At 47.4% G+C, this 25,854-nt stretch overlaps 2 protein-coding genes across 5 annotated transcripts in view; one reads left to right on the top strand and one right to left on the bottom strand.

Annotated features, from left to right (window-relative positions):
* The first annotated feature begins 685 nt into the window (after positions 1 to 685).
* On the top strand, positions 686 to 6,200 carry TCFL5 (transcription factor like 5). Its single transcript, XM_087749827.1, has 7 exons — positions 686 to 836; positions 1,097 to 1,832; positions 2,535 to 2,721; positions 3,382 to 3,541; positions 4,148 to 4,394; positions 4,831 to 4,972; positions 5,712 to 6,200. The coding sequence occupies exons 2-7, from the start codon at positions 1,099 to 1,101 to the stop codon at positions 5,829 to 5,831; spliced, it is 1,590 nt and encodes a 529-aa protein (XP_087605953.1). The 5' UTR covers positions 686 to 836; positions 1,097 to 1,098; the 3' UTR covers positions 5,832 to 6,200.
* Positions 6,201 to 6,403: 203 nt separating this feature from the next.
* The window catches only part of COL9A3 (collagen type IX alpha 3 chain), a 44,891-nt gene continuing 25,440 nt past the window's right edge, over positions 6,404 to 25,854 (bottom strand). For 2 of the 4 annotated variants that reach the window (XM_087749825.1, XM_087749823.1), the window contains exons 17-33: positions 25,520 to 25,573; positions 25,015 to 25,068; positions 24,665 to 24,718; positions 23,977 to 24,030; positions 23,290 to 23,334; positions 22,240 to 22,293; positions 21,794 to 21,847; positions 18,838 to 18,891; positions 18,007 to 18,078; positions 14,424 to 14,459; positions 12,952 to 12,996; positions 12,349 to 12,381; positions 11,818 to 11,964; positions 11,107 to 11,161; positions 10,112 to 10,294; positions 9,763 to 9,840; positions 6,406 to 7,794 (exon numbers count right to left, since the gene is read on the bottom strand). In XM_087749825.1, coding sequence (XP_087605951.1) covers positions 7,619 to 7,794; positions 9,763 to 9,840; positions 10,112 to 10,294; positions 11,107 to 11,161; positions 11,818 to 11,964; positions 12,349 to 12,381; positions 12,952 to 12,996; positions 14,424 to 14,459; positions 18,007 to 18,078; positions 18,838 to 18,891; positions 21,794 to 21,847; positions 22,240 to 22,293; positions 23,290 to 23,334; positions 23,977 to 24,030; positions 24,665 to 24,718; positions 25,015 to 25,068; positions 25,520 to 25,573 — 1,248 coding nt within the window. In that variant the 3' untranslated portion in view covers positions 6,406 to 7,618. Of the gene's footprint in view, positions 7,795 to 9,762; positions 9,841 to 10,111; positions 10,295 to 11,106; positions 11,162 to 11,817; positions 11,965 to 12,348; positions 12,382 to 12,951; positions 12,997 to 14,423; positions 14,460 to 18,006; positions 18,079 to 18,837; positions 18,892 to 21,793; positions 21,848 to 22,239; positions 22,294 to 23,289; positions 23,335 to 23,976; positions 24,031 to 24,664; positions 24,719 to 25,014; positions 25,069 to 25,519; positions 25,574 to 25,854 lie in introns of those variants that run through there. The other 2 variants (XM_087749824.1, XM_087749826.1) reach the window with 2 other exon arrangements.

Here is a 25,854-nt window from a genome sequence, read left to right as displayed (position 1 = left end):
CCCACTGCCATCGAACAGGCCTCGGGCTCCTGAACGGCTGAGCTCTACTGCCCTGCTCCTCAAACAACTTGAAGTAAATGCAGCTTTCTGCCGCAGGCTGTGGGCTGATGAATTCCTAACTCTTGTGTTGGTGAAAAAAACCCCTGTGGTGTTCATGTTTAACGGGGAGGCCTTAGGTGGAAAAGCACCCGCCGCGCTGCTATTTAACGGCTTGGCGTGAAGCAAGCCTTGCGGTGTTCACATTCAGCGGGGAGGCTTCGCCCTCGGACGGGAGACGGCGAGCTCCAGGGAGCCTCCTCGCCCGCCTGCCGCCGCTTCCCCGCTCTCGGCAGTTTCCCCTGGCCGGTCCCTCACGGACCGGGCTCCACCACCCCGCCTCGCCGGCTTCCCACAGCCCGAGCTGGACAAAACACACCCGCGCCAAGGCCAGGCCGGGAAGGAGGGCTGGGTGCCCATCGCTCCGCGGCGGCGGCGGCGGCGGCGGCCCCTTCCCCGCCGCCGCTGCCCGGGTCGCAGCCGCCGCCTGAGGCGCGGAGCGCGGCTGGCACCGCCTCAGGGGCGGGGCGGCGGAGGGCGCAGGCGCAGGGCGGAGCGGCGGTTGCGGGGGGTGCGGAGCGTTAGGGCGGGCTGAGGGGGACGGCGGCTCCCTCCCCTCCTCCGCCGCCGAGGGCAGCCTGCGCCCGCGGGGCGTTGCGGGGGGGCGCTGGCTGCTCCCAGCTCCTGTCAGCCGGGGCCCGCGCCCCGCCTTGGGGCCCGCAGGCACATGGGGGCTCTTCTGAGGGAGGCTTAGGCAGCAGGGTGCCCAGAGCCGCCCTCCCCAGGCCGGGTGCTGGCAGGTGAAATCCGTTTCTTGTGAGCGGCTGTGTTGGAGCGGGAGGGAGGGATTCAGAGGGGGCCGCTGGAGCGGGGGGCACGGTTAGGCGGTCTGGTACCCCGCCATCAGGAGCTTGTTCCTTGCTTCGTTACCTGGCAGTGGTACGGAATCAGTATTAAGTGCAATTTTTTTGCCTTTTTTAATGGATAGTACTGATAATTTTCGCAGGTTTTATGGTTTACTGTTGAAAGAGACCTTGGTAACTGATTAGGTTTACTGTAGTCATGTCAGAGTCGGCCCCAGAGGAGCCTCAGACCTCCATTCCTCAAAGCACAGCTAGTGTTCCCGATCCTGCTCCCGTTGCTGGCGGACCTGGAGGCTCAAGTGACGTTTCCTTTGGTGAGCAAAATCTTAGCTTCACCACCGCAGACGTCAGCCTGGTGGAGATGATGGAAATTGAGTGTACCCAGCTGCAGCACATACTTTACTCACATACGGAGGCACAAGCTAGCGAAGGTGAAGTGGAAGCTAGGCTCAATTCTTTCTCCTCGCCTGGTGACTCTGCAGACCCCCCTCTGCACCAGACCTCACTGAACACCGGTCAGGAGGGGCGTTCATCAAACAGCGCTGGGAACCGGGCGGTTTACCCCGTTATCTGTCAGTCAGGATTATCTTCTGATAGCAGTTTGCTAAGTTCAAACCCGCATTTGGGCTATGCTGACTTTCAGGAGCTCAGAATGATGTTACTTAGCGAGTCTAACCTCCCTTTGAACCAAACGGGCAAAACGCCTAACAGTAGCTCTGTAGACATCCCAGGACACAGTTTAGTAAAAGTTAAACATGGTGAAAATTTTGTTGGGGCGAATAAAGGAAACGTACCCGTTGAAAATTTGGCACTGGCACCAGAGCCTAGATCTAAATCTGCAGTCAGAGTTCGGTTGGAAGACAGATTCAACAGCATCCAGACAGAAAACCCCAGATGTCAAGACCCCCAAGAATCTGGAGTAACTCTTAACAAGTGTGTTGCAATTAATTTTAGTTTATGTTGTTAAAACTATGTATCATCCTATAGTTGAAAACTGATTTTCTACGTGAGACCTAAGGACAGTACTTTTTTTAATACGTGAGAATGATGGGTTGGGCTTTTTTAAACTGTGCCGGTCAAATGTGGCTGCAACTCCACTGACCTCAGATTAGGCCCCTCTGTGTAAAGCATAAATAGTGCAGAATGTAGTTCCAAAATTAATTACGACGTTATTCTTGATAACAATATGTAGTGTAAATAAAGGTGAGAGAAGAACATCATTACCTAGTTTTACCATACAACTTGCTAATAGCAAAGTAGATTCTTGATCATAATGAAATACTAAGAGCAACTGATTAGTGTTACAATGTGGAAGCCTGATAATGGGTAAAACTTGGAGCAAAAATACCATTTTACAGTGTGGCCCTGTTACTGTATTAGTGTGCTGATAAAACAGTTTATCGAGGCACAAGGCAGAATATTACTGCACAGAACAGAATATCTTCTCAGCTGATTTTTTTTTTTTTGTCCCTGAAGTAGGCAATATGGCAATAACAATGATTTCTGTTTACAGTAAATGAAAGTGGTTTCTTGGTGATAGTTTCTAGAAGTATGTGTAGCTGTAAATTTTTCTGCACTCATTTTCAAGTAGTCCATTTGGTATGTTTTCTGTGGTGTGTTTTTTTTTTTTTTAAGTTTAGTAACATTGATTCGACAGCCGTCAGAACTGATAGGTGTTCCTCTTCATCAGCAAGAAAACAAGTGTACTGCAGTAGCAAAAAATAAGACTGCACCTGCCACGCCTTCTTTACAGTTCACATACCCGTTATTTACTATGAACGCATGTTCTACTGCGGCGAGCGCTAATCCCTCACAAGCGCAGGTAGATGATAACCTATTCCCCGCTAGTTGTACTCTGCTAATTTCAAATGCTAATAATGTTAACCTCCGAGGTGTACTATCGTTCTAAAGGTTTGTGTCAAAGTGTGACATGGTTGCGATAGGGATGATCGGAATGATCTGTAATGCGAGTTACTTATTTTTATGTTCATCTTTAGGACCATCAAAAGCGATTTGCCACACGAATCAATTGTGTGGCAGTTATGTCATTTGTAATAACGGGCATCCAGGTAATGATCAATAGGCCATTAGGTTTCTTACTAGAAGGACGTTTTTTCTTGAGTTTATCAATGTATCATCTGCACAAGACAAGAAGGAGACACTTAGTGCCATTTTCTATGGTTCCTTTTTTTTTTCTAATTCATTTTGATAGATTAGATTAAAAATTTATTTTTTCCCCAACTCGCAGTAACCTCTGAAGCAAGAGTGATAGCACGGCACTCAGAAATGTCAGAGGTATCCCCCAAAAAATCAGCAATCTGTTAAAATCCTATGGTTGTAGTGTGCAGAAGTAATTGGGATTTATTCTGATACGACACATTGAATCATGGGGCTAAAACTTAAGAAGCTAACGTGAAGACATCAAAATAGTCTCTTTTTAATGTATGTTGTCCTCTCGGTGTTTCTTTTTTGGTTTTTACAGACCTCTGGAACGTCTTGTACTATTTTGGAAGCTGCCAAACATCAAGACCTTGGGATACCCAAGACATTCTCTTTCTGCTATCAGGAAATTGAATCCACAAAACAGACAGCAGGTGCGATGAATAAAGCTTTGCCTGAGGAAGTTTGGATTAAAGTTGGAGGTAAACCCTTTGTCTTCTTTTCACTTAGCTTTCTCTTGGCCTTCAAATCTACGATTTTTTCTGAGTTTGTGTGTTTTTTAGAATGAATATGATTTTAGTGAATCGTAGGAGGTGTGTTTTTCATGTCGGAGATGTGCTGTAGGCAATATGGGGCTAGATTTTTCAAAAAAATTCAACACCTATGATTTTAGCCGTACTTTCAAAATTGTTTAGCAATTCTGCCTTGCAGTGAGAAAACCCAAGGTTGCAAAGTGCCTTGGAAAATCTGGGCCTAGAGTAAGCAACTGGTTTCTTTCTACACCCTTTGACCCCAAAGTTGATAGAGCAGATCCAGTCCGTATTAAACTGAAGAACAGGTAAAGGACTGCCTCAAACGCTCACCAAAGGCAGGCCTGATCTCAGTGGGCTCTGAGGAAACAGCAAGCGGTGCCTTAGGGCTTCCGAAGAACGTGCGTTGCTGTAAGGGTCAATCTTGGTTGTCAATAAAGCTTCAAAGATTATTCCACATAAATAAAGTGACAAAAAAGAAATTTCCATGATCTTAATTTTCAGCCGTTAGTGGGAGGGTTATAAATGGGTTCTTCTTTTCCTCTTTGTTTTTCCAAGAAGACACCTTATGCAAGCAAGTGATAAACAGAAAAAGTTGCAGCCGACTAAGCCCATCGGATACAAACATAGATCGCAAACCTCTTAGTGAAATTCAGAATATGTGTGATGATAGCCAGAGTACGGCATCTGCCCAGGGTCCTTGGCAGCCAGCACAGTCAAATTCAAGTATGCAGGTGCAAAGCAGTACGCAGGATGGAATCGCTCAGCGAAGAGAAAGACATAACCGCATGGAGAGAGACAGAAGGTAACTTCTGTGAGCGGTGGCAAGACAAAGGTTTTGAAGCCTGAAATACCGATACTGTAATACTCCTGTCATTATCCAGAGTAAAATGTAAATTTGACATATTTTGTTTTACTTACCAGAAAAAGCAATGCAGGTGGTGAAGGTTTGTGTTTGTTAGAGGGAAAAATATGTATGTTTCACTGTGCTCGTCTTTGGTCTTTGTTGGTTTTTTTACTCTACAAACAAACAAAAAGATTTCAAAACATTTAACCAGTTCTGTAAAGATAAGGTAACTTGCGTATAACGTGACTAATAAACAAATAAATACAAAACTTGTAGCAAACAAAAAGGAGCCCCCAAAGTCGATGGCTTGCAGTGCATGTGAGTAGTCTTCCTTTTTTTATTTTTTTCCTTCCTTCTCGCCCATCGGTTGGTAACCTTTTGTATTTGCCTGCAGGCGCAGAATCCGGATTTGTTGCGATGAGCTGAATCTTCTGGTTCCGTTCTGTACTGTTGATACTGATAAGGCAACAACTTTGCAATGGACAACTGCGTTTCTGAAGTACATCCAGGAAAGGCATGGTGATTCTCTGAAACAGGTTTTAAACCTAATTTCATTTTTGTTCTCGATAAAAAAATGTGAAATGTTTTAAAGCTATCGTAACATAGCTCAAAGTCTATGGAATGCTTCTGCTTGATGCTGTTTGTGAAGGACCTCTGTATCATTGAAACTTCCTTTTAAAAACGCCTTATTTTGAGTAGCTGTCCTCACGGCAGTTTCAGTTCAGTAGTGTGAAATCACAGGCTGTCCTTAGTCAGGGTTTTCAGATCAAATTTTAATTTTTGTTTTCTTTTAGTTAGCCCGGTTCCTGAGCCTGATACTATCTAGACAACAATGTAGAATTGAGGTCCTCCTCAATCATTCCTCCCCGCCCTCCCCTCCTTCATTTTCTCTATTTTCTGCTCGTTTCACGGAGTTGTCTTCTAGCTGGCTTTTGTGAGCTGGTAGTTAAGTAAGTGATGGACTTCCCAGCGCCGTGCCCACGCTCTCTCAAAGTGGGTGAGAGTCGTGAGGGTTTATGTGCCCTATAAGCAGCTCCCATGCAACCGCACCAGTAGTTGCAGCCCAGAGTAATTCTGGCTCTGCGCAGTATCTTGAGACAGTAGAGGGAATGTGCGTAGGAAAACCTGCGTGTCAAGATACTGGGATGGCTCCTCAGCACTTCCTATGAAAGCTGGTTTTTCCAAGACTCTAGTGCAACAGAAAGATACATCTCAAGTACGTATCTACATTAAACAGAATTGTTACTTATTTTTTGTATTTTGATTTTTTTTTAGGAATTTGAGACTGTGTTCTGTGGTAAAACAGGCAGGAGACTAAAAATAGCAAGATCAGACTCATTTGTAACGTGTCCAGTGCAGGAAAACACGCACAGCTACGGAGACCAAGTAGTCTGAACCGACCGCCTTGAAATGTATGACGCATGTGGCTAGCAGCGGCCCAAACTGTATTTATTTTCTCCGTTTACGTGCTGAATATGAATTGCAAAGTATAGCTTGTGAAAATATATAAATAGAGCTTTAAAGAAACCATTCTTTATTCAAAACGGAAATGAATGTAACTACCAGCAATAGAAATCAGTGCTCTGTTAGAGGGGCTTTGGGACCAAAAGCTACAAGAAAATGTCATGACAGCTAAGTATTTTTCCCCTTTAGTTACAAAAAATAGGTTCTGTTTCTGTTTGTGGTTCTGCTTTGGGGTTTTTTTTTTAAAACATGATCCTGTACAGTTAGGAATTGATGTTCTACAACTGTCTGCCCTGTTATTTTAATGACTCGATGCAAATGTACTCTTCAAGTGTAAAAAGAAATTAAAGTTACCATATTAGAATACCCATTTTTGCCATTAAAAATTTAAAGGCTAGATTGGTTGAGTAAGTGCATAGTTTCTAAGCTGTGCTGATATTAAGAAGTTCGCAGTTGCCATACATACTTTAAAGTACTTGGCCCTGAAAAGTAATACAATGGTGTTAGCATTTTTTTTTTTATAAAATACAGTACTATTTTTAATGTCTATCACAGAACTGTCCAACAGTTTCTTGTATTGTTAGGCCAAGAGTGGCATATTGTAAACAGTAGATTATTTAAACGCAGAAACTATTTTCATATTTAAAGATTAATACCGCTCCTTTGTTCATAAGCTTTAGCATACAGGGCCGAGATAGAATAGTGTGTGAGCTGAGAGTGGTTTTATTAATTTTTTAAAATAGATGATGCTAACAGGTTTTAAAGTACAAAAAGGTCTCCCAAAATAAATACTGTTTTAAATCACGGATATGGACAATTTTGCAGCAATTTATTTCCAAACCATCCTAGTAAAACCACTTCTGGAAAATGGAGTTCAGCTGAGTTAATTTGATGTGCATAATGACACTTACAATATCACAAAGAACAGGTTAAAAAAAACTCCTTTTATTTTTACAACAGTTCATACAGGTGTGTTTGGCTGGAGTTAGAAGAGCATCCTTTCTTGGTTGGGGTTTCGTTCACAATTACTGTGCAAATAGCTTAAGTAGAGGTCGTGAAAATGCTGTTACTTCATTTCCTCTCTTATCATATGGAAATATACAAAAATTCTCCCCTGCAAATTCAAATATATACATTACACCTGTTGCAGAATCGGATTGCAAGAGGATTGCTATTTACTAGTCTTGGCAAGTATTTGAGGTGCAATCTGAAAACTGACAGCACAGACGTAAGCTATGGTCTTTCCTTAGGCCAGAATTTCGGGATATTAAAATAGGGGCTATTTCAGTGCCTCGTTTGCACTGCTGCCGTAACACCGCGGAGCTCCTGCGGGGCTGCGCGCTAACTGAAGGCAGGGGGAGCAGCACCAGGGAATTCAATTGACGGGGCTCAAACGCTTCAACAGAGAAGTCGTGAGCTTGGGGGTGAGGGTAGAAAGGAGCAATGCTTCCTCTTGCGGCTCTCTTGAACAAAGGGAGGAAGGGAAGGTGAGGTGGCTTAGCAGTAACAATTCTGGAAAATAACTGGGGGGAGGAGAGCATCTTTTAATTAAAGCTTTCGTCTGATGCTTTCTTTTTCATAGAACTGTGTCAAAGTCTCCACTTAATACAATAGAAGGAACATCTGTCCATTTATCACTAGGAGGGCTCTGTCTCTTTTCTTACAATGCACTGTTTATTTAAATATTCAGTCACTTCTCCACTTCTTGCACTGTTGTTCTATGATTTTTTGGAAGTTGATGCTCCAACAGCTCCCATGCAAGCCGACGTGTCACATATTCCTGGAGTTCCCTGAGCCCCAACAGCACCAGGAGTACCGGGATCCCCTGGAAGACCGGGTTCACCCTGAGCACCATCGCGACCATTTTTAGTAATTCCAGGTACACCAGGCGGTCCTAAACAAGAAGGGGGAAAAGATTACAGGAATTATTTCCTTCCCTTTTTTTTTTTTTTAATATATATATATGTGTGTATGTATGTGTATTACTTTTAGAGTTCTTAAAATCCTTTGAGTGTCTGTACATCAGACTTGTTACGGCCTGTTGAGTACAAGGTGTTGAATAAATTTAGCCTGAATCTGGAGTACGTGCGTTGGATTTTTTAGAGCACCTCTGGATTTACTGGAATTACCTCGGTATAGCCCACTGCAGAACGGGCTCCCACCTCGGTACCGCCCCAGTTAGCGTACGACCCCAGGAATAATAACAAGTGATTTACAACCGGAATCATTTTACATCGTCCCCGAATAGCCGGCTCAAGGGACACCCTGGTGGGTGAGCTCACAGCTTTTGTGACACCGGGAGCCCTCACAACTGTCCCTCCTCCCTGGCCCCCAGCTCGCCCCGTAGCGGGAGGCAGCGGCCTTCAGCTGCCTCCAGGCGTTGCACCTCCTTAGTCTGGTTGTAATTCAGATCCTGAGAAGGAGAGCAGAGAGACTGATGATACAGAACATCTCCCCGACGTTACAGAGGAGGAGTTTCCTTTATGCCTCTGTCTTATTCCAAAAATGTGCTCACAATGAAATACATATTTTGGTTATTGGCAAAAAGAATTTCTGCTTTGGGTGGACTCAAGCTATCGGGTTTTTATAATTTCTTTTTTCCTTCAGATGCCAAACGTAATTCACAAAACAGGAATTTTTGTGACAGCAAGCTACTGAAGCTTGCTTCAGTAGGGTAACATAGGACTGTGTCTCCTGAGGGGCCGCGGTACCGGGTGGTCTATGAACCCGCATCCCGTCCTTATCGGGGTAGTGCCCGATTCTTTTATTCGTGCAAGTGCTGAATTGCACCTGCTGTTGGTCCGCTTGCGCTTCGTGAGTAGGGGAGATGCCCTCGGTATCTAACGCCTTCAACATAGCCTCGTCTTACACGCTTTGGAAAAGAAAGCCTTTGTGGATTAATGCAATTATTTTATGGCAGAATCTAAGACAACTGGGTATAAATACTCTGGTTTTATGAAATTATATGGATGCAGAGTCTGCTTTTGGTGCCTGTAACTTAATCGTTGTGCAGATGTAATCATAATTAGAAAAGCTGCTTTAACAGGCGAGCAAAATAAAGAATATTCTTCCGAGTTTCTAATAGATATTAATGAATTTGCATAAACTAATCTTTGAGTCCTCTGATAAAGGATTCATGACTTCAGGAGCTGGGATTGTAACCAGGTCCAGAGCAAGAACACGGCTATCTCTCAAAATCATTGCACTAGGAAGTTATATTTGTTTCTGGTAAAATGAAATATTGTCCCCGATTTCTCTTGTTCGATCCAGAAAGACGAACCGACTGGCGGAGGACTACAGCCGGTAGCGCAGGCTGTAGCTTTCACCGCGGGCATCAAAAAGACCCGTGTCCGTCAGGAGCCAGGCAGCAGGCGTGATCCCTCTGCCTTCACCTGGAGCCTCACAGCTGTTACACACCTTTAAATGAACTGGTACGCTACTCGTTAATTAACTAGTTCGTTACTGCGTGTGAAGTACCACTGAAAATAACAGCCTTCTGACACTGGCAGCCGCATGGGAGCAGTTGAGAAGGGTTCTGCCTTCCCGATCTATAACAGCTCCTGACCTTTCGCAGCCGTTAGTGGAAGAAAGGGAGAGCAAAGGAAGAGGCTGGCTGGCCCAGCTGCCTGTCTCACAAACGTGCTCCAACGCGGCCAGGCCCAGGCAGCAGCGGTGTGCAGAGGGGATGTGCTAATTAAGTTCTGCTGTTCAAATTGTCGGCGCCTGCTGTACCCACAGGAAAAGAGCCCTGCTGTAGTTACAGGGACAAAGCGACGATAATATACTGCCAACAATGTGCAGAGCTGTCCCTCTTAAGCCTTTACTTTAGTCATGGTTTATTAAATGATTTGCGCAGCCTTACCTTGAAGTCCTTGATCGCCGTCAGGCCCATCAATACCCTGCCCAACAGGTCCCTTATCTCCCTTCTCGCCGGCGTCACCTTTAATCATAAACAGACAATTTCGGCAGTGAGTTGTGCGCTGCGGCTGGATCCAAGGACAGGACGGGGAAGGACCGAGAGGAGCTCAAAGTCCTCAGGACAGCGCCAGGATCTCCGCTTACACCGCAGCCCTAAAGAGGCAAAACCGCCCTCCTCCAGAACTCCCTCGGCTGCCCGCGGCCTGAGCTTTTCTCCTCTGCTGCTGAAATTAGAACAAGTTTGCCGTTTATTTCAGTGGGCATAAAAGAGAAGCCGGTTGGTTTAGTCTTACCTCTGGGACCAGGATCACCGAGTTCTCCTGTTGGCCCCCTGTATCCAGGGGGACCACGAGGACCAGGATGCCCGACGCTTCCCGGAGCTCCGGGAGGACCCGGGGGCCCAGCTGGGCCCGGACGACCCGTCATTCCCGGAGACAAGGGCTTTCTCAGGTTAGCAGCTAACTGCGCAATTTGATCTGAAAAGAACAATTAAAAAGTGCACGTCCAACGTTTTCACTCTTTGCTTGGCTGTTCGTCGTCTGCCGCCAGCGCGCTTCACGGCGCGAGCAGCTGGACAGGGAGCGTCTGAGGGCGAAGCAGAGCTGCGTGCTCGGGCAGGTCCTGCTCCCTGCCGCTCCCGCGCTCACTGCTTCTGGCAGGAGGAGAGGAAGCACTGCCTCTGTCCTCTCAGCTCCTCTGTGGCTTTTGATTTTTTTAAACCTCCACAGAGGGAGATTTTGGTCAGAAATCTGCAGGGTTTTAAGCCATTGACATTTCGTGTTTCCTACACCACTTTAAAAGATGTCAAGTATTCTAGAAAACTATACTTAAATAATTAAAACAAGTTTTCTGAAACAAACTTTCAGAGTTTAACTTCATCCCAAGTGGCGACCATAACCTCTAAATGCAGAGCCGTAACTTGAGGGGAAGGAGGAGGCTCGGGGTGCGCCGCGGCGGGGAGAGGAGGTGGGAGCTGAAGCTCGGGACGACGCGGGCTGGGGCAGGCGCCCTCGCCAGCGCACGTGCGCGACACCTGGGTCAAAGCTGCGTTCGGCACGCGTTGTACGTTGCCGTGATGAATCACTTAAAAATACTGATTTTAGAAAAGTGAAAGACATCCCAGGCAACAAGGTGACCTCCTGAATCATTTCCTTACATTAAAGGTCAACATATTTTTCCTTATTGAGACAGAAAAATAACAAATCGCAGGAGCCATCTTATGCTCAGGATCTACTCATCTTCAGCTCGATATGGTAACTAAAGTCAGTTTTCTCTCAGTAATACTCACCATTTATCATTTCCCCGCAGAGCTCTCTTATATGTTGTTCGCTGGCCTCTTTGCCCTGCAATTAACAGGAGTATCTGTCCTTACACAAACCGCGCTATCGATAATCGTCCCTGACAGAAGCTTCAGGACGGGGAACTCGGTTCCAGCAGCTCAGTAAGAAGCACGGGATCCCGCGTGAAGAGGAGTGGGTTTTTTCCCCCTCTTCAAAAGCCAACGGCTTCAATTCAGAAGCTCTGTCATATCAATGGCAGAGATTAATTTTAATGTCAGGCCAGATATTTAATGTGGGGCTTATCTGGCCTTTCCTGAATGATGAAACATGAGCTCTGGACCAAGACAGAGGTCTAACGTGAAGCAGTGAATAGGAGTTGTGTTTTTAAATGACCAACCTCTAACTCACTTTTGTAAGGAGAACAGTGGCCTGCGGCCCGTTCCCGCGGACGCAGATAATCCGTGCCTGCATCACTGTGAGAGAAGGTTAATTCTCCAGGCATCCATTCGGGGGGCTTCAGTTCTGAAGCCTGCAAACTGTTCATCTTTTTGCACTGGTAAACTCTTGATGCAAGACTGTCGGCTTGCACGCACAGGTACCTACTTTTGCCTGCTCAAATGCGGGACCTTATTTTTTTTTGAATATGCATCCAGAATCCACAATCCCTTTATTCACTTCAGAGACTCCTTGGCTGCGCCCCAGGGGCAGATAATACTTACAGGAGGCCCAGGTTTTCCCGTGATGCCGGGAACGCCTTGCTCCCCCTGATGGCCCATGGGCCCCGGGTGTCCTGGGATCCCTGGTACTCCAGCTGTCCCATTGGGTCCTTGGACACCTTTTGGACCAAGTTCTCCCCTTTTTCCTGGCTGTAATGAAGAAAAAAAACCCAAATAATTAAGACAGAAGACATGGTCCGTTCCTTCTCATGGGGAATTGTTACGCCTTTCTTCAGGTTTCCCTAACTGATCTGGCTGAACACGTACATCTCTTACATCGTATGGGTGGTTTTATGTATATAAGTCATGAGAGTAAGAGTCCGTGCTGCAGCAAAATGACCACGCACATTTGAATGTTTCGAATGGCACAGAAAATTGTCATTGTCATAGATTTTATAGCATGGCCGTGACAAAAATATGCTTCTAGGAATCAACGCCAGAACGTAATTTATGGAGATACGTCATCGAAAGATGCGATAAGCATGTTTACTCCCAAAGCCTTTGGGGCATGAGCCCGCGGTGGCTGCCACATACCTCTCCTTTTTGGCCGGGGGGACCAAAGGGACCCTGTTAGAAAGAAAAGGGAAATAAAGAATGAGCCATTCAGAAAACGCGCATCTAAAGTCAAATCTCCCAAGCTCCGGGAAGCCGCGACGCCACGTACATGGCACCTCGTGGGCTTTTCTAGCAAAGGGGCCAGGAATGATAACAGGGTGCTGGGGACCGGGTTCAGCCCTGGCACGGCAGGGAGAGGACTCGGACGCCGGGACTCGGCCTGGGTACCGATGCAGGACACAGGTCCAGGCAACCTGGCCGCTTCTTGAGGTGGACCAAAGCCCCCACAGACCGAGCAACGTCAGCCGCCCTGAGGAGCGAAGTGAGAAACGAGTGCTGATGCGGCACAGTTCTGCGAAGGCCACGGCAGCTGCCCCGCGCTTCCTGACGCCGAGAGGAGAGCTGCCGCGCACCGGGAATACCGTGGCGGAGAGGCTCGGGTTGCCTTCTCCTTTTTGCAGCCAGCAGGGTTGGAGCTCTCGGATGGTTAACTCTGACTGCCCATGTTAGTTCTCGATTCACGGTTCTCTAGACCCATCTGTTATTTGAGGAGTCAATTCTACTGAATTTAAGGACACCTACCAGTTCTCCTTTGTCACCTGGGAGGCCATCTGCTCCAGCAATGCCCTGAAAGCGAGATACCAGAATTAACACTACACCTCTTGCTGCACAAAGATTATTGACAATAGGCTCACTCTGAGACCTGGGTAACCTCAGCTCCTGAGGGAGATGGGGGCACTCAGCAGCTCCCACAGCTGCTCCAGCAAGAGGAAGTTCTCTCTTCCCAAAGCTGAACTCTACAGTAGCTGTTCCCCACTGACAACAGCACGCGTGGTGCAAGGCAGCTTGCACGAGGGCTTGGTGCCCTTTGCCGCAGGCTGGTACGTGGATGAAAGGCTGAATTCGTACAGATGAGAGCCCTGACAGGGTGGCCATGAAGGACATCCGCAGGCTGGCACTGGCATTTCTCTTACAGGGAATCTAAATCTCCGGTTCTGCAGCTCTGGGTCTCACAGCAAACGTGCGTTTGCAATGACAGCTCAATGTTCAGTGTCCGGCGCGGCTGTGTCCTCTCGGCTTCCTCAGCGGAAAGAGTCATCTGCAGAACAGCTTCATCCCACCCTTAAACAGAAGCGATCCATCACTTGGCGAGGACCATCCCTCTCCACTCTGTCTGGGGACCCTAACATAAGGGTGGTTAAAGCTCTGGTGACATTAATTTTCCTGGCCCTGACAAGGAGCATCAATTTGCCGATCACCCCCGCAGCGTGTGCAATTCGAGCATCGCTGGGGCGACACGAATCGCTGCAATCTGCGCTCTTCCCGCCCCGAACGCTCTGCAGCAGAGCTGAATCATTAAACAGCAATTAGAGCAGGTAACGAACATCATTATGGTGGCTATATGGCTTTAGAGAAGAAGTTATTTCAAGAGAAATGCGGGTTAGGTTGGTCTTTCCCTTAGCAACAAAACAGGGACCGCACAGACACTGACACTGGTAAACAAAACAAGCAACGCTTGCTGGAAAAGCACTCGTTTTCTGCAAAAACACAGTCATGAATTAACAAAAGTCATCTATTTGAGGAAAACTGGCTCAAAAGGTCGTCACTGAGATTAATCCAACTTTGGAAGTGAAGCAGCAAAAAGTGAAAGATGGAATTAGTCTATCAGTCTGCCAAGCTTGGAGGCTAGGACGAATCCTCTCCATCAGGCATGCGATGTTCAGCGAAAAGCTGCGCTTCTGAACTTAATTTGGGAGGAATACGACGCGAGGAGCTCATAGACGGCATACCGCGTGGTTAGAAAAGGAACGGCAGGAGTCTAGCGTTTCTATCACAGCGTTGTCGTGTCTCCATTAGACCAGACTACATCTCCTTCGCCAATGCAGGAAAAATGGGCCCAGAGAGGGTTTTGTTGGTGCCTGCTCCGGAGAATTTTCATTGGAAAGAAGGAAAAGCAGGCTGTGCCGTCGAAGGCTGTGCCTAAGGTAGGCTTTAAATGCCTCTGCTGACTACAGCATGAAAGCTATCCCAGGAGGAAGATCAGCTTCACTTACCTGGTTACCTTTGGGACCAGGAACACCAGCAGGACCCTGAGAACAAGTAAAAGAAGGAAGGCAAATGAGCTCAAACTGTTATTTTCCTGTGAATTCCTGGGGCGGTTGGACAGTCACTGACACAGCAAGGGGTTGGGAACTGGTCTCCCAGCTGCCAAGTAGCAAGGACCAAATCTCATTCCCACTTCTTAGAAACAAGAAGAGATCTTAAGCATCCTTGCTAGCTTTGTAGTGCTCTCTGCAGTCACCGGTTTGTGCTGTAGGACAGCTTCTCGGGCCTCTTGCCTACAGCACGGAGCAGCTGCCAGACCAAGCAGGAACCCCCGGCTCAGGCCTGGTGGTCTTCTACCCACCAAGTCCTCATCCAACCAGACCAGAGAGACTTTCTTGACATGGCTGGGCAATGCACCGCTCCCCACCTGCCTGACACGGGTTATCTACACTGGCCTTTTTCATACCGTCCTCCTCAATCTGCTCCATGAAACTAAACTGAATTCTGTGCTTTTAATCCTAGTCTTTAAAACCTGTCTCACAAAAGTCATCTTTCATATCCATCCCAAGGGTGGGAACTCGCTTTTGCTTCTGTCCCTCTGCTTTTCATTATTGTCATCTCACTATCATGACCAAAACAGCAATTGTACAAGTTCACAAATTAAAGGGCGAGGTCCAGGATGAGACTGGTGAGCGACTGATCTCTGCCTTTCACACCTGAAGATGCGAGAAGGAGATTGAATTTACTCATGGTATAAAACAGAGAAGAATATTTTTGTGCCGCAAGGGCAAAAAGTCAGGATGGTTTTTCGAGGCTCTATTAGATGGTCGGTTTTCCTGGGGATTGAGTTGGGTGCTCTTAACTTCAAGATTCACAGAACAACACGACCACAGGAAGAAAATACATGTAGATGACGAACTGATTATCACCCTAGGAATAACACAGGCAACTTGAAAAATCCTTCCAACTTGATCTGCCTGGCATTCACAGAGAGGACACGAGCCATTTTCAAGCCCTATTTGTGCCTTTGGGTCCATATAGCAGGACCAACAAGGAATTAGGGAAAACCTCAGAATTTTTCTCTACTGCAAAATCTATGTGGGAAATTCAACCATTTTACCCTTCAAACAGGATTTCTACAGCATATTCGTCAATCCAGCATCTGCAAACTGGTGTTTTTCTCATAACGAGATCTGGAGATGGCTCAGCAGAACAGAATCTTAGAGAAGGACAAACGCATGTAATAAAGGCATGTCATTTGGTTCAAGTCAAGCACTGAGTAAGTTAAAAAGGGGGGGATTTCTATTAAAGAAAAAATAATTTTTGGCAAAACAGACAATGGAACGTGGAAATGCAAGAATGGCTGCGGCTATTTGTAACTCCCATTTTATGTTTGCCGATGGCAAAGGCAATGTATTCTTTTCTGGACATTATAATCTAGATTTATACCTCCAACTTCACAGAGTCCCAAAGCTCCATGAAAGTTTACGGCAATAAAACACAGCTTAGTCACCAAAGAGACTGTCCTGCAAGGAACAGTCCCCTAAAGAAAAGCTTAGCCCACAAGATTTTGATTCAAAACTGCGTAATTCACGGCAGCGGTAATTCCTGGTGGCAGGACCACCAGCTCCACGTCCACCACCCGCCCTCACCTTTGTGTCCCTCCGTCACTTAAACACAACGAACATTTTTTGCCAAGCATCTAGCGACGCCAGCCTGGAGCCGAGAGAGACGTTGCCCCAGATGGCCGCTGCCATTCAGAATCCCCAGGAATTTGGTATTAATGAAAACACTTCGGAAAAATATTTCCCTATTTCTGCCACAGTCAGTAATAACAGTCAAATCTTTCCTCTCCCCAATATCCCTCTCCAACAAGATGGTTTATATATCATCTCGATGCTATTTTATATCTTACAGTCAAGCGCACTAAACCCCGTGTATTTTTCATGCAGGAAAATACACTTACTGATATTCTGGTTTGTATTGCTGGCCACAGCCAGTGCAAGGACTGTGAAAAAGCCTATCAGCACCTGTTAACTCAGGCTTGCAGGAATATATATATATTTTTTTTTTTCCAAAGAAAAAACGCCGCAGTTGATTTGAGGAGAGCGTGACGGGTTAGCTGCAGCTGGGATGCTGGAATCGTGTTGATCCTGTATTTGCAGTTCTCCTCTTTCTACATGTCAGGACCAGCAGGCTGGGCTGCCAGTAAAGCAAGCCCAGGGCAGCACCTGCTGCGCTGTGCCCACCCCCCAGCAGACGCCATCGCCCTCAGCAGCAAAGGCTGCTTGTTCAAGCTGTAAAGACACGGTCTGAGGTTCTGGGGGCTTCCCAGCCCAAATCTTGCGCCCGGTAGTAAGCGTGGAAATCGGCAGTGCTGATGGCTGGCGCAGCCCGCGCTGCTGGGGGACCGTGGGCACGCGTGGCTGTCCCCGACACCGGTGGGACTGGGCGGGCGGCTGGGAGTTACCCTGAGCACCCGCTGCATACGGGGAGGTGGAAAGTCTCCAGCGCTACCCAAACCTGCTCCAGCATGCTTTCCTGGGGAGAGCTCTTAATGAGCTGGGGTGCTAAGAAACAACCAACAATTCCATCTTAGAGTAACTACACTTAACTTCAGAGCCAGAAATAAAACCTAGATTTTTTTTTTTTTTTGCTTTAAGTATAACATTTCCCCTGCCTCTGCTCGGAGCAGCTCTCTGGATACCAGGCTGCTCTGTGCAGGGGCCTCTTCCCCTCTGAACATGCATTTTTTCACCGCAGCGAAGCCCTGAATGCAGTCAGGACCCCGCAGCTCCACAATAACCCTCCTGTTCCACACTTCCAGGCTCACAGTCCCTCCAAGAGCTTTTTTAAACCTGCCTGGAGCCGGCACAGAGGAGCCATTGTGAAACCCCCCTGGTGCCGCTGCGATTGCTTACACAGAAACTTCAACTTAAAGCTGGAGTCGAGGGAGCCAGCGAACACACGGCTCCTGTTCTCCTGCAAGCCCTGAACAAATGTCATTCACTTTACCCTGCTGGCTTCTTTTAAATGAGAATGAATTCATTTAAATAAAAAGTTGCATTCATTCTGAGGTGTGGGGCCCAGGTGTGTTGCTGTTCAGGAAGAAAACCACTGAGCAAACTGTAATTTAAAAAAATCCAGGAACCCTAATCAACCATCTGAATAACAACAATGCATGCATCAGCTCTCCTGTGCTCACGGGGAGCAAGGCTTTGGCGAAATCGGCATTCGGAGCAGGGAAAAAACCCCAAACAATTGTCTGTTCTGGCTAGGATAGGATCCCAAAGTCTCTTTTAAACAACCCACCCTGTCTAAAAATAGCGTGAGTTTCTAAACTGAAACAGAAGCAAGGGCTGGGACAGACGAGAGGCAGGCTGCGTGAATCCTGCGGCCTGCCGTAGGCTCCGTCTCGGGCACGCAGCGGGCGCAGAGGATGGACAGTGACGCCCGGCGTGGCCACCTCCCACCAACCCTGCTTGCGTTTGCTGGGCTGCCATCAGCTACGCCGTGTTTGAGGCCCCACTGCACTCTGATTTCACATCTCCTGAACAGGAATTAGTCACAGACTAATACGTGTCTCCTTACCCTGTCACCTAACTCTCCACGAATTCCCGTTGGACCAGGAAGGCCAGGCTCCCCACTGGCACCTTTGGGACCCTGTTAGGAAAACAAAAAAGTGAGCTACAGCTTCAAGTGTCAAGAAACCCTGCATATCTTCACATCCCCAAAGTTCACCAGTCTCCGTAACACGTTCAAAAAGGTCATTTGCCTTCGATCTCCTCTCTCCTTTTCCCCCCAGGACCTCGGGACCACACGCTGACTGCCAGCACCACGTCCGCTGGTCGGTACAGCTCATTCCTGCTTCTGCCCCACCATGTTTCACACCCGCGGGCAGCCACACCGCCAACGCGCTCCAGCCCTTGGCTGGCCCAGGTCCTTCGCTAATAAAATCACATCTGCGACTCCCAACCCAGCGATGCTCCCAGAAGGTAGCACCCTGCACTGGTTTTCAGCCAGTTTCCCTGGGGAATGGAGAGTGGTTGTGAACACCCCCTTGGAGAGGGGAGCAAGAAATAGGAGAGTCCCCAGTTTAGCAGAAGGGAAGAGGAGTTCACTGAAGACGCACAGGCTGGGGGTGCCTCGATCAAGGAGAAATTAAGGTGTCTTTACGTAGGTCAAACTCAAACCCTTCTTTTGCAAACAAATACTAAATATAAATTGTTCCCGCAGGCAGCTTATCTGGCCTTGTGCTCTTTCTACTCTACTGTGTTAATAAAGGTGTCAGCCTCATTCTGGCAAGTGGAAAGACATTTCTTCCTATCACTTGTTGCCACGCAATTTTCCTGCCAAAGGTTTGTAGAAAAGTGGCCTGCCAAAACACGATGCGCATTAAATTATCCTCGTCAGCATACCAACCTGGAAACCTCTGACACCGGGGGCTCCCATCGGGCCTTGAAGACCAAGCGGGCCCTGAAAAGAGAAAGGTCAGCTTCAGTAAAGAGAAAATTCAGGGCCAGGTGAGTCCCTTGTGTAATGAAATTGGCTCACTACTAACAGAGAGCGAGCGTGCAGTTCTGTGATGAGCCGCTGTAAAGTGGGGCTCGGTGTTTACTGGGCTTTATTAATATTGTTGTTACTGTTAGCAAGAGTGCTTATTTGTATATATTAATGCTTAATGACATACGATAATCATGAATAGTAAAGATCAATGACAGCAAGAAGTGGTGGCCTGATAGAGCATAGGCAATAAACATTAAAGAGGATTTGCTATCCCAATATTATGCTTTTAATTGATCCGCTTCTACAAGAAACTCCTGTAAAACATGCGCTGCATGCACCTGCACATGAACAACGGCAATTGCATCCACTTGCTTTGACACCCTTTGTACCTGCAACACAGAAAAATGCAGTCTCTTCTGCTGTTAGTGCGGGTGCTTTCCAGAGCCCGGCTCACCAGACAGCATATGAACGTTGCCGTTAGGAGTCTCTATTGCTTTCTACTGAGAAACATCACACATGCGATAAAGATCTTGGGCGAAAAAAACCCTAAGTAATTTAGGCATCTAAATCCCTTTTTGTAAAGTGTCTTCTTGAAACAGATGCCTCGGGCAAACTTCTGTCACCAGGCGGGACTCCAGCTTTCCCTCCTTTCGCAGGCGTCCCTGCGGGGTGTAGCGCTAAGGGACACAATAAAGCTCGGACTGGCCGCCGCAGGCAGCGGGACAGCCAGCACGGGCTGTCCGACGGACCCACGGACCCAGCTGCCTCCCGGACCGCGGGTGCAGGCCTGCCCTGTGGTAAAACAGCACCTGCATTTGTTCCCTAAGTATTTTTTCCCTAATTATTAGCCCTACAAATTCTCCCTGGTATCTGAACATCCACCGTCTCTCATAATTTTTTCTGGTCATCACGAAGAGGAAATCCTCGTGCGATGCGTGACTCGGTACGATCTAAACCAGGTGCTCTCATCTCTGCCTGGCTCTCAACATCAGCACGGCCGTAACCTCGTGCAGAAACCAGGGTCTGCCCAGAAGAAGGAGCCAATCTGCTGAAATAAAGCAGCATCGTCTTCAAAAACCACTGCTTTTGTGGTTATTGTTTCCACTTCTCTTTTCTGCTTGTAATTCAGTGAGGAATTTGAGAGTTTTAAATACAGAGCTCTAGGAAGGTTGCGTTAAATTGCACCAAAAATGACTCTGCTGTGCCGGTGCCGTTAAAAGTGGTGGGACCTGATAGAACCTGACAGCCTCTGAATGGGGAGAAAACTTCAGCATGCTATGCCGAATAAAGTCAAATTGTTTTGAGCCAAACAGTCTTAACACTAGACGTATTCTGAGAGATGCACTATTCCCCAGGCTTAACTATATTTCACAGAAATTAGGACTCTAAACACAAATCGGAAATTAGAAAGCCAGGTTAGAACTAAAGGCGGGTTCATCTGCTATTGCATCCACAGCAGAAGTCTGCACCAAGGCAATTAGCTCGACTGCGTTTGATTTTTAGCTGTAACAATATGATACCTTTCATGAGGCCAGCTATTCTGATGAAAAATTGCAGACGTAAAAGCAAACGTTATTAATTTAGTTTATTTCCAAGGCTGATTTCCCTCTCCTTGGAAGTTTAAAGAGCAGCTGCTCACAAACAATAAATCATCACGCAGTTCAATTTCTTCCAAGTGGCACATAGCAGAAATCACGTTAGACTTGCTGTAGGCTTCTGGATTTCAAAATAAGAGGGGGAAAAAAAGGAAAGAAACAAAGCCCAAGAAACCACAGGAAGATCAGGTCCAACCACAATGGCAGCACTAGCTGGGGAGTGACAAAATAAGAGGTATCCTAGCATTTTTAGTAGTGTGACCAAAATCAGGTTTTTATCATCCTGATGTCTTTAATTCTCTCTGCCGTTCAGCAGGGACGCAACAGGCAGCCACGCGGCTGTTTTCAGGTTTGCATTGCACCTCCTGCAGCTTTTTCTTTCTCAGGCTGTGAGATGATGCAGGGAATGCAATGAAAGCAGGAACAAGATGCTCCCGTGAGGACCTCCGTGGTTTCTAACCCCGAAGTTTCAAAAACCTGTCAGTTCACAGAGTAAAATTGAAAACCGCTATTGCTGCGTATGGGGTTTTGTTTCCTAGGGGCTGACACCTACGAGCTCCCAGCAGGGCAACGCTGCTGCAGTACTGGGGGGAGAAGGACATCTGTGACCAGATTCCCTGCCTGAAAACTGTTCTGGTGTTGCCCCCACCATATAGTTGTGCACCTTGGGGCATTTTCAAGCAGTTGGGAAAAGCATGCAACTATGTGCAAGAAAGGCAAGAGATTCCCAACAGGGTCTACAAACTTTTTAACGCTTTTCAAGCCCCTGTCATTCACCGTGCAGGCTTTCCAGTTTTGTTGCTTGTACGGCTTCAGGTTTCGCAGTGAACCTCTGCCGCTCCAAGGAAAGCGATACAGGAATGGGAAGGATTTCATGTTTCATGTGCTGGTGGCAATGCACGCTGCAAGAGCTTAACAGGAGCTTTGCTTCATTAATGACTCGCATTCAGCACAAGCTGAACCTTGTTATTGCTGCCTGATCAGGGCATCGCTGACTGTCCGGTCTCTCCTGCGTGACTGTAGCAGCTCCACAAACCTCTTGGACAACTGCAGCTTTCTTTGCCAAACAAAATGGGAGGAATCACTTTGCATTTGCATGGAGCTGTCAGTGAGAGCAGGATCTGACCCACTGACGGGGGAGCAATTCCTCTGCTGCCAAAACTCCCCAGAGACAATACCAAGAGAGAAAGTGGCCTTTTATTTTAGCCAGAGAGCAAACCCCATGTACTGAACTCTGTTTTGGTACCTGTTTGATCTACAGGCGGCGTTGTACTTACAGTTGCTCCTCTGGGTCCCGGCAGGCCTCTCTCACCAGGAATACCAACGTCGCCCTGGCAATAACACTGAAGTTAGCCGTGCCATTTAGGAACCGCGAATCCACCCTTCGCAACCCACTGCAGAGCCAGAACGTATTCCTGGATCCCAGGCTATTTCAGTCCCAAACTCCCTGTCCCGCTGCACCATCCACTAGGGCACACTGCTTGCCTTGGTGGGCTTTGAACTCTGCTACAGCCTAATATCTGTGCAGGGAGGTTCCACCCAGCCGGCTCCCGTCACGCTCGCTGGGAGCGCTCATCACCATGGGCTTGCGTGCGTTGCAGCACCTATTGCATTACTAAAAGCTTTGTTTGTGCAGGGAAGCAGCATGCAAGCTCCAGCTTCACAGCTTGGTTTAAAACACACGGACAGCAGTGCTCATAGTATAAATGATGGGGATACATACGGGGATGCCTGGTTCTCCCGAGGGACCCGCCTCTCCCATCTCTCCAGGACTGCCCTGCAGAGGACAAAGGAAACACTCAGTTAGGGCATAACTTCAGAGAGTCATTTCTGTCCTACCTAGAGCAACAAACGGAGGAGGGAGTTAAAACCTGGATCAGGGAGTTAAAACCTGGATCAGGAAATAAAAACAGCTTTAAACTTTTACAGTTTTAAGACCAAGATGACAAAACTCGCAACAACAGACATTTAAAGAAGAGGTGAGCTGCACATCCTCTCCTGGGAGCAGCAACAAGGGAGGGCCGCCCGCCCCAGGGCAGCGCCACCATATCCCAGCTCGGACTGAAGTGGATCAGTGAGACAGGGACGCGCTTTCGGAGGCATGCTCCGGACACCCCATTTCATTCATTCCTGCATCACCTCCGTGCAAGGAGAAACGCCTTCCCCCAGCGTGCTCTCCTGCATGAGGATGAGCAAGAATGATGCAGGTGCAGAGGGGGAAATTCAGAAGGGAAGGGGAGGGACAGAAGAAGACTCTTTCCAGAACAGCTTTGTGCTGGACTGCTTTGGTTTGTCTGAGATTTTCTTTTATCTCACAGGTAGGTGCCAGTCTAAAGCTCCATGGAAGCTTTTCTCCTGCGGTGGGGGGCAAGTCTCCAAAAGGCAAGATGAGATAATCCTGCTCCTGCTCGCAGACGCTCAGCCTTTTGATTCCCAAAGATGAAGCCTGCTCTTGGGACTTTCACAAAAGGGTGAATGCTTCCTTCTGAGGTTTACTAAACCGCTGACGACTCTCCTGTGTATCTGCTATGTCTTCACCGAACCAGGGGCAAGAGCTGCCTGGGCAAGAGCAGGGCCATCTCAGCCGTCGTACCTTATGCCTGCTCCTCACTGCCGGGGGAGCCAGCCCTGGCAGGAACGCCGACACCGTCACTGCGGGGTAAGCCCTCCCAGGGTCTACTTGTGGGCACCAATCCCCAAAAGCTGAAAAGCCTTGCCGTGACAAGTTTAGTAGCTTCCACACCAGAACCCATCATTAGAGAGATTCACTTACTGGTTCACCCTTTGAGCCTTTAATACCTGCTCTTCCAGGCAGTCCCTGAAAAAAAAATTATTAAAGCAATGTCAGAAGAAGTGGGGTTAGTTTGTTATTCTGGTCTGATTTGACATACAAGGAGCAATGCTTGCTTGAAGCAATGGAGGATTTACATTTCTGTGGCTTTCACCATGAAAATTATGGCTTCAATTTCCCTCTCTCCAGGGGTGTTCAAAATATTCTGTAAGACAGGAAGAAAGGAATACTTTTCCTCTATTTAAATAGTTGGGAGACTGGAGAGATGAAACGTTTTGCCAGTGAACACTAGTAAGCCAGGGACAGAGCTCAGGCTATTGCTGAATTATGGTCATTTGTATCCCAGATCTTGCCTCCCTGCGTAAGGATGCACGTCACTGGGATGCGAAAGAGAAAATTCCTCTCAAATTTAAATTTTAAATGGAGCCAGAGTGGCCAAAAGCCAGGATATTACTGTGTTGGTATTTGGTGCTACTCCAGATGTTTTCCGTTCTTTTATGCTGCTCCCCTGTTTGTATGGTGGGAAAAGTGCATTCCCTCTTGGCTTAAATGGGGCCCCTTGTGAGACAATGCACAAAACGAACCTCCCCTCTCCCCAGGAACGATCTCTGTGTGCAGGCCAAGCTGCTGGACCACCCCGAAGGTGCCGGGTCCTGCTGCCATACTCACAGGCAGTCCGTTTGGCCCCTTCTCTCCAGGAGCACCCATGCGAGCTGCGTCACCCTGTGGATATCGAGAGGTTAGGAGAGACCCTCTTGCTACTGGAAAATGGTCTGACACAGGAAGGGGACACATTCCCAAACAGGCATTTGTAATCTTCTCCCTCCCTACATGTGCAGGACCCAGAGGCTGTTGTGTCTACAGGAGGTGGGCACCCACTGGAAACGGGGTGCCCGGAGCTCCCAGGTGTTTCCCCAGTCCCCTTGCAGCTCCCAGCCTTCCTGGGCAGCATACGGTCCGTGCTCCTGCGGGATCACCGTTCAAAAACCAGGCAACTAGTACCTGACAGCACTTTGTCTACAGGCAATTAAAATAAACAGATGTCTGTCAACAGCTCCGAAAAGGCATCTCTGAAGGCCTAGAGTCAGCCAACAGGAACCACTAAGTATAGGGACACAGCTGAGATTAGATCATATGTGTATGGTCCATATGTGCATGTTCTTTCTTTAGGGAATTCCCTTGGGATTAATTAATAGAAGCAACTTCACTTTTCTTCACTATTTATGCTATTGGAAAACTCTTTAGAAGCAAAAGCTTTCCGGCCATGCTTTTTCTTTACAAGCATCAGTAGCTTTGCAACACACATGGGACACTAACAGAAGTCTTTCCTGCAGTGTTTAAGTAGGACTTTACAAACCTTCTCACCATCGAGTCCAGGAGCTCCATCCCGTCCATCCTTGCCAGGCATGCCCTGCAACCACGCACAGCGCAGGTTAAGGTTACAAGGAGACTGCGGTTTGCAAAATACATTCACATCAAAGAACCTTGTGGCAATGGATCCAGCGCCAGTTGTACAGGGAGATTTTTCATTAACAGCAGTACAACTAGGGTTTAGTCCAACCGGGATTCCACTGAAGGTTACAGAGACCCACAGAGCAGAAGTTTGATAGCAAAGACTGTGAGATGCAAGTTTTTTCCTATGATGTTTTATCTTATCATCTGCAAGCAAGACAACAGTGAGACCTGCACCCTATTTAATTGACTTACAGGTTCTCCTATGAGTCCACGAGCCCCTGGGTTTCCTTTTGGTCCAGGTCTACCCTAGAAATCAACAATAAATCCTGCGTTATCCAGGACAGAACCCTTCAGACCAATCGGTCAACAAAGATAATACTCAAACTCTGTAGGGACATTTCATTCAGTTTGTGCTGGCTCCTGTCCTGTTCATATAGGTATGGTGGTTCTTTTAGCACACACCAGAAAATGGATCTGATGCTGGCTGCAGCATCTAGGAAAATCCTTGATCGTTTCAAGGGATGGAGACGCAAGATCTGATCCCTCTGCTCTAGGCTATAAGAAGCACTTCGGCATCTTAGTACTTAGGCATCTTTAATAAGACTTAAACATCTCATTTTTGAGACAAATACTTTCATCCCTTTCACCTCCCTTTCAAATAAACCAAGGTGGGGAGAAGCCATAATAAACCTCTCAAACAGACTCCTTTGAATGTCACATCCAAAATTTGAGCAAACGGGTGTTTTACTGCACTTACAGTATCGCCTTTGGGCCCCCTGAATCCTTGAGGTCCTTTGTTTCCTTGGTCTCCCTATAACAGAGGAGGAAAAGCCATTAAGCATCTTCATCGCACAGTAACAAAGACTAATGATTTGAGGATATAAACGATGAAGGTTTTTTTGTGCTCTTTGCTGGCGTTAGCGGAGGCGTGAGCGTACACGTTCCCCTAGCAGCTCGGCTGTACTTTCTCAATTACGCTCTGTAATTCCTGACACACAGATGAACTGCGGCATGGACTTTGCCAACAATTCCTCAGGGCAAAGACCATCTTCCCCTTCATTTAATGAAGCATTTTCTTTAATCAGAAACAGA

Source organism: Nipponia nippon, unplaced genomic scaffold, assembly GCF_047370975.1.
Source record: "Nipponia nippon isolate SJK-2023a ecotype South Korea unplaced genomic scaffold, ASM4737097v1 scaffold_13, whole genome shotgun sequence".
Classification (NCBI taxonomy): Eukaryota; Metazoa; Chordata; class Aves; order Pelecaniformes; family Threskiornithidae; genus Nipponia; species Nipponia nippon.
Note: the sequence above shows the minus strand (reverse complement) of the source record. Positions and strands in the feature narration are given on the sequence as shown.

What these genes read in the sequence shown, in the direction of transcription:
- TCFL5 (XM_087749827.1), top strand. Translation starts at nt 1,099, where the DNA reads ATGTCAGAGTCGGCCCCAGAGGAGCCTCAGACCTCCATTCCTCAAAGC. An exon ending in TCTGGAGTAACTCTTAACAA is followed by an intron (nt 1,833 to 2,534) that starts GTGTGTTGCAAT and finishes TTTTTTTTTAAG; the next exon opens with TTTAGTAACATTGATTCGAC. An exon ending in AGTTTGGATTAAAGTTGGAG is followed by an intron (nt 3,542 to 4,147) that starts GTAAACCCTTTG and finishes TGTTTTTCCAAG; the next exon opens with AAGACACCTTATGCAAGCAA.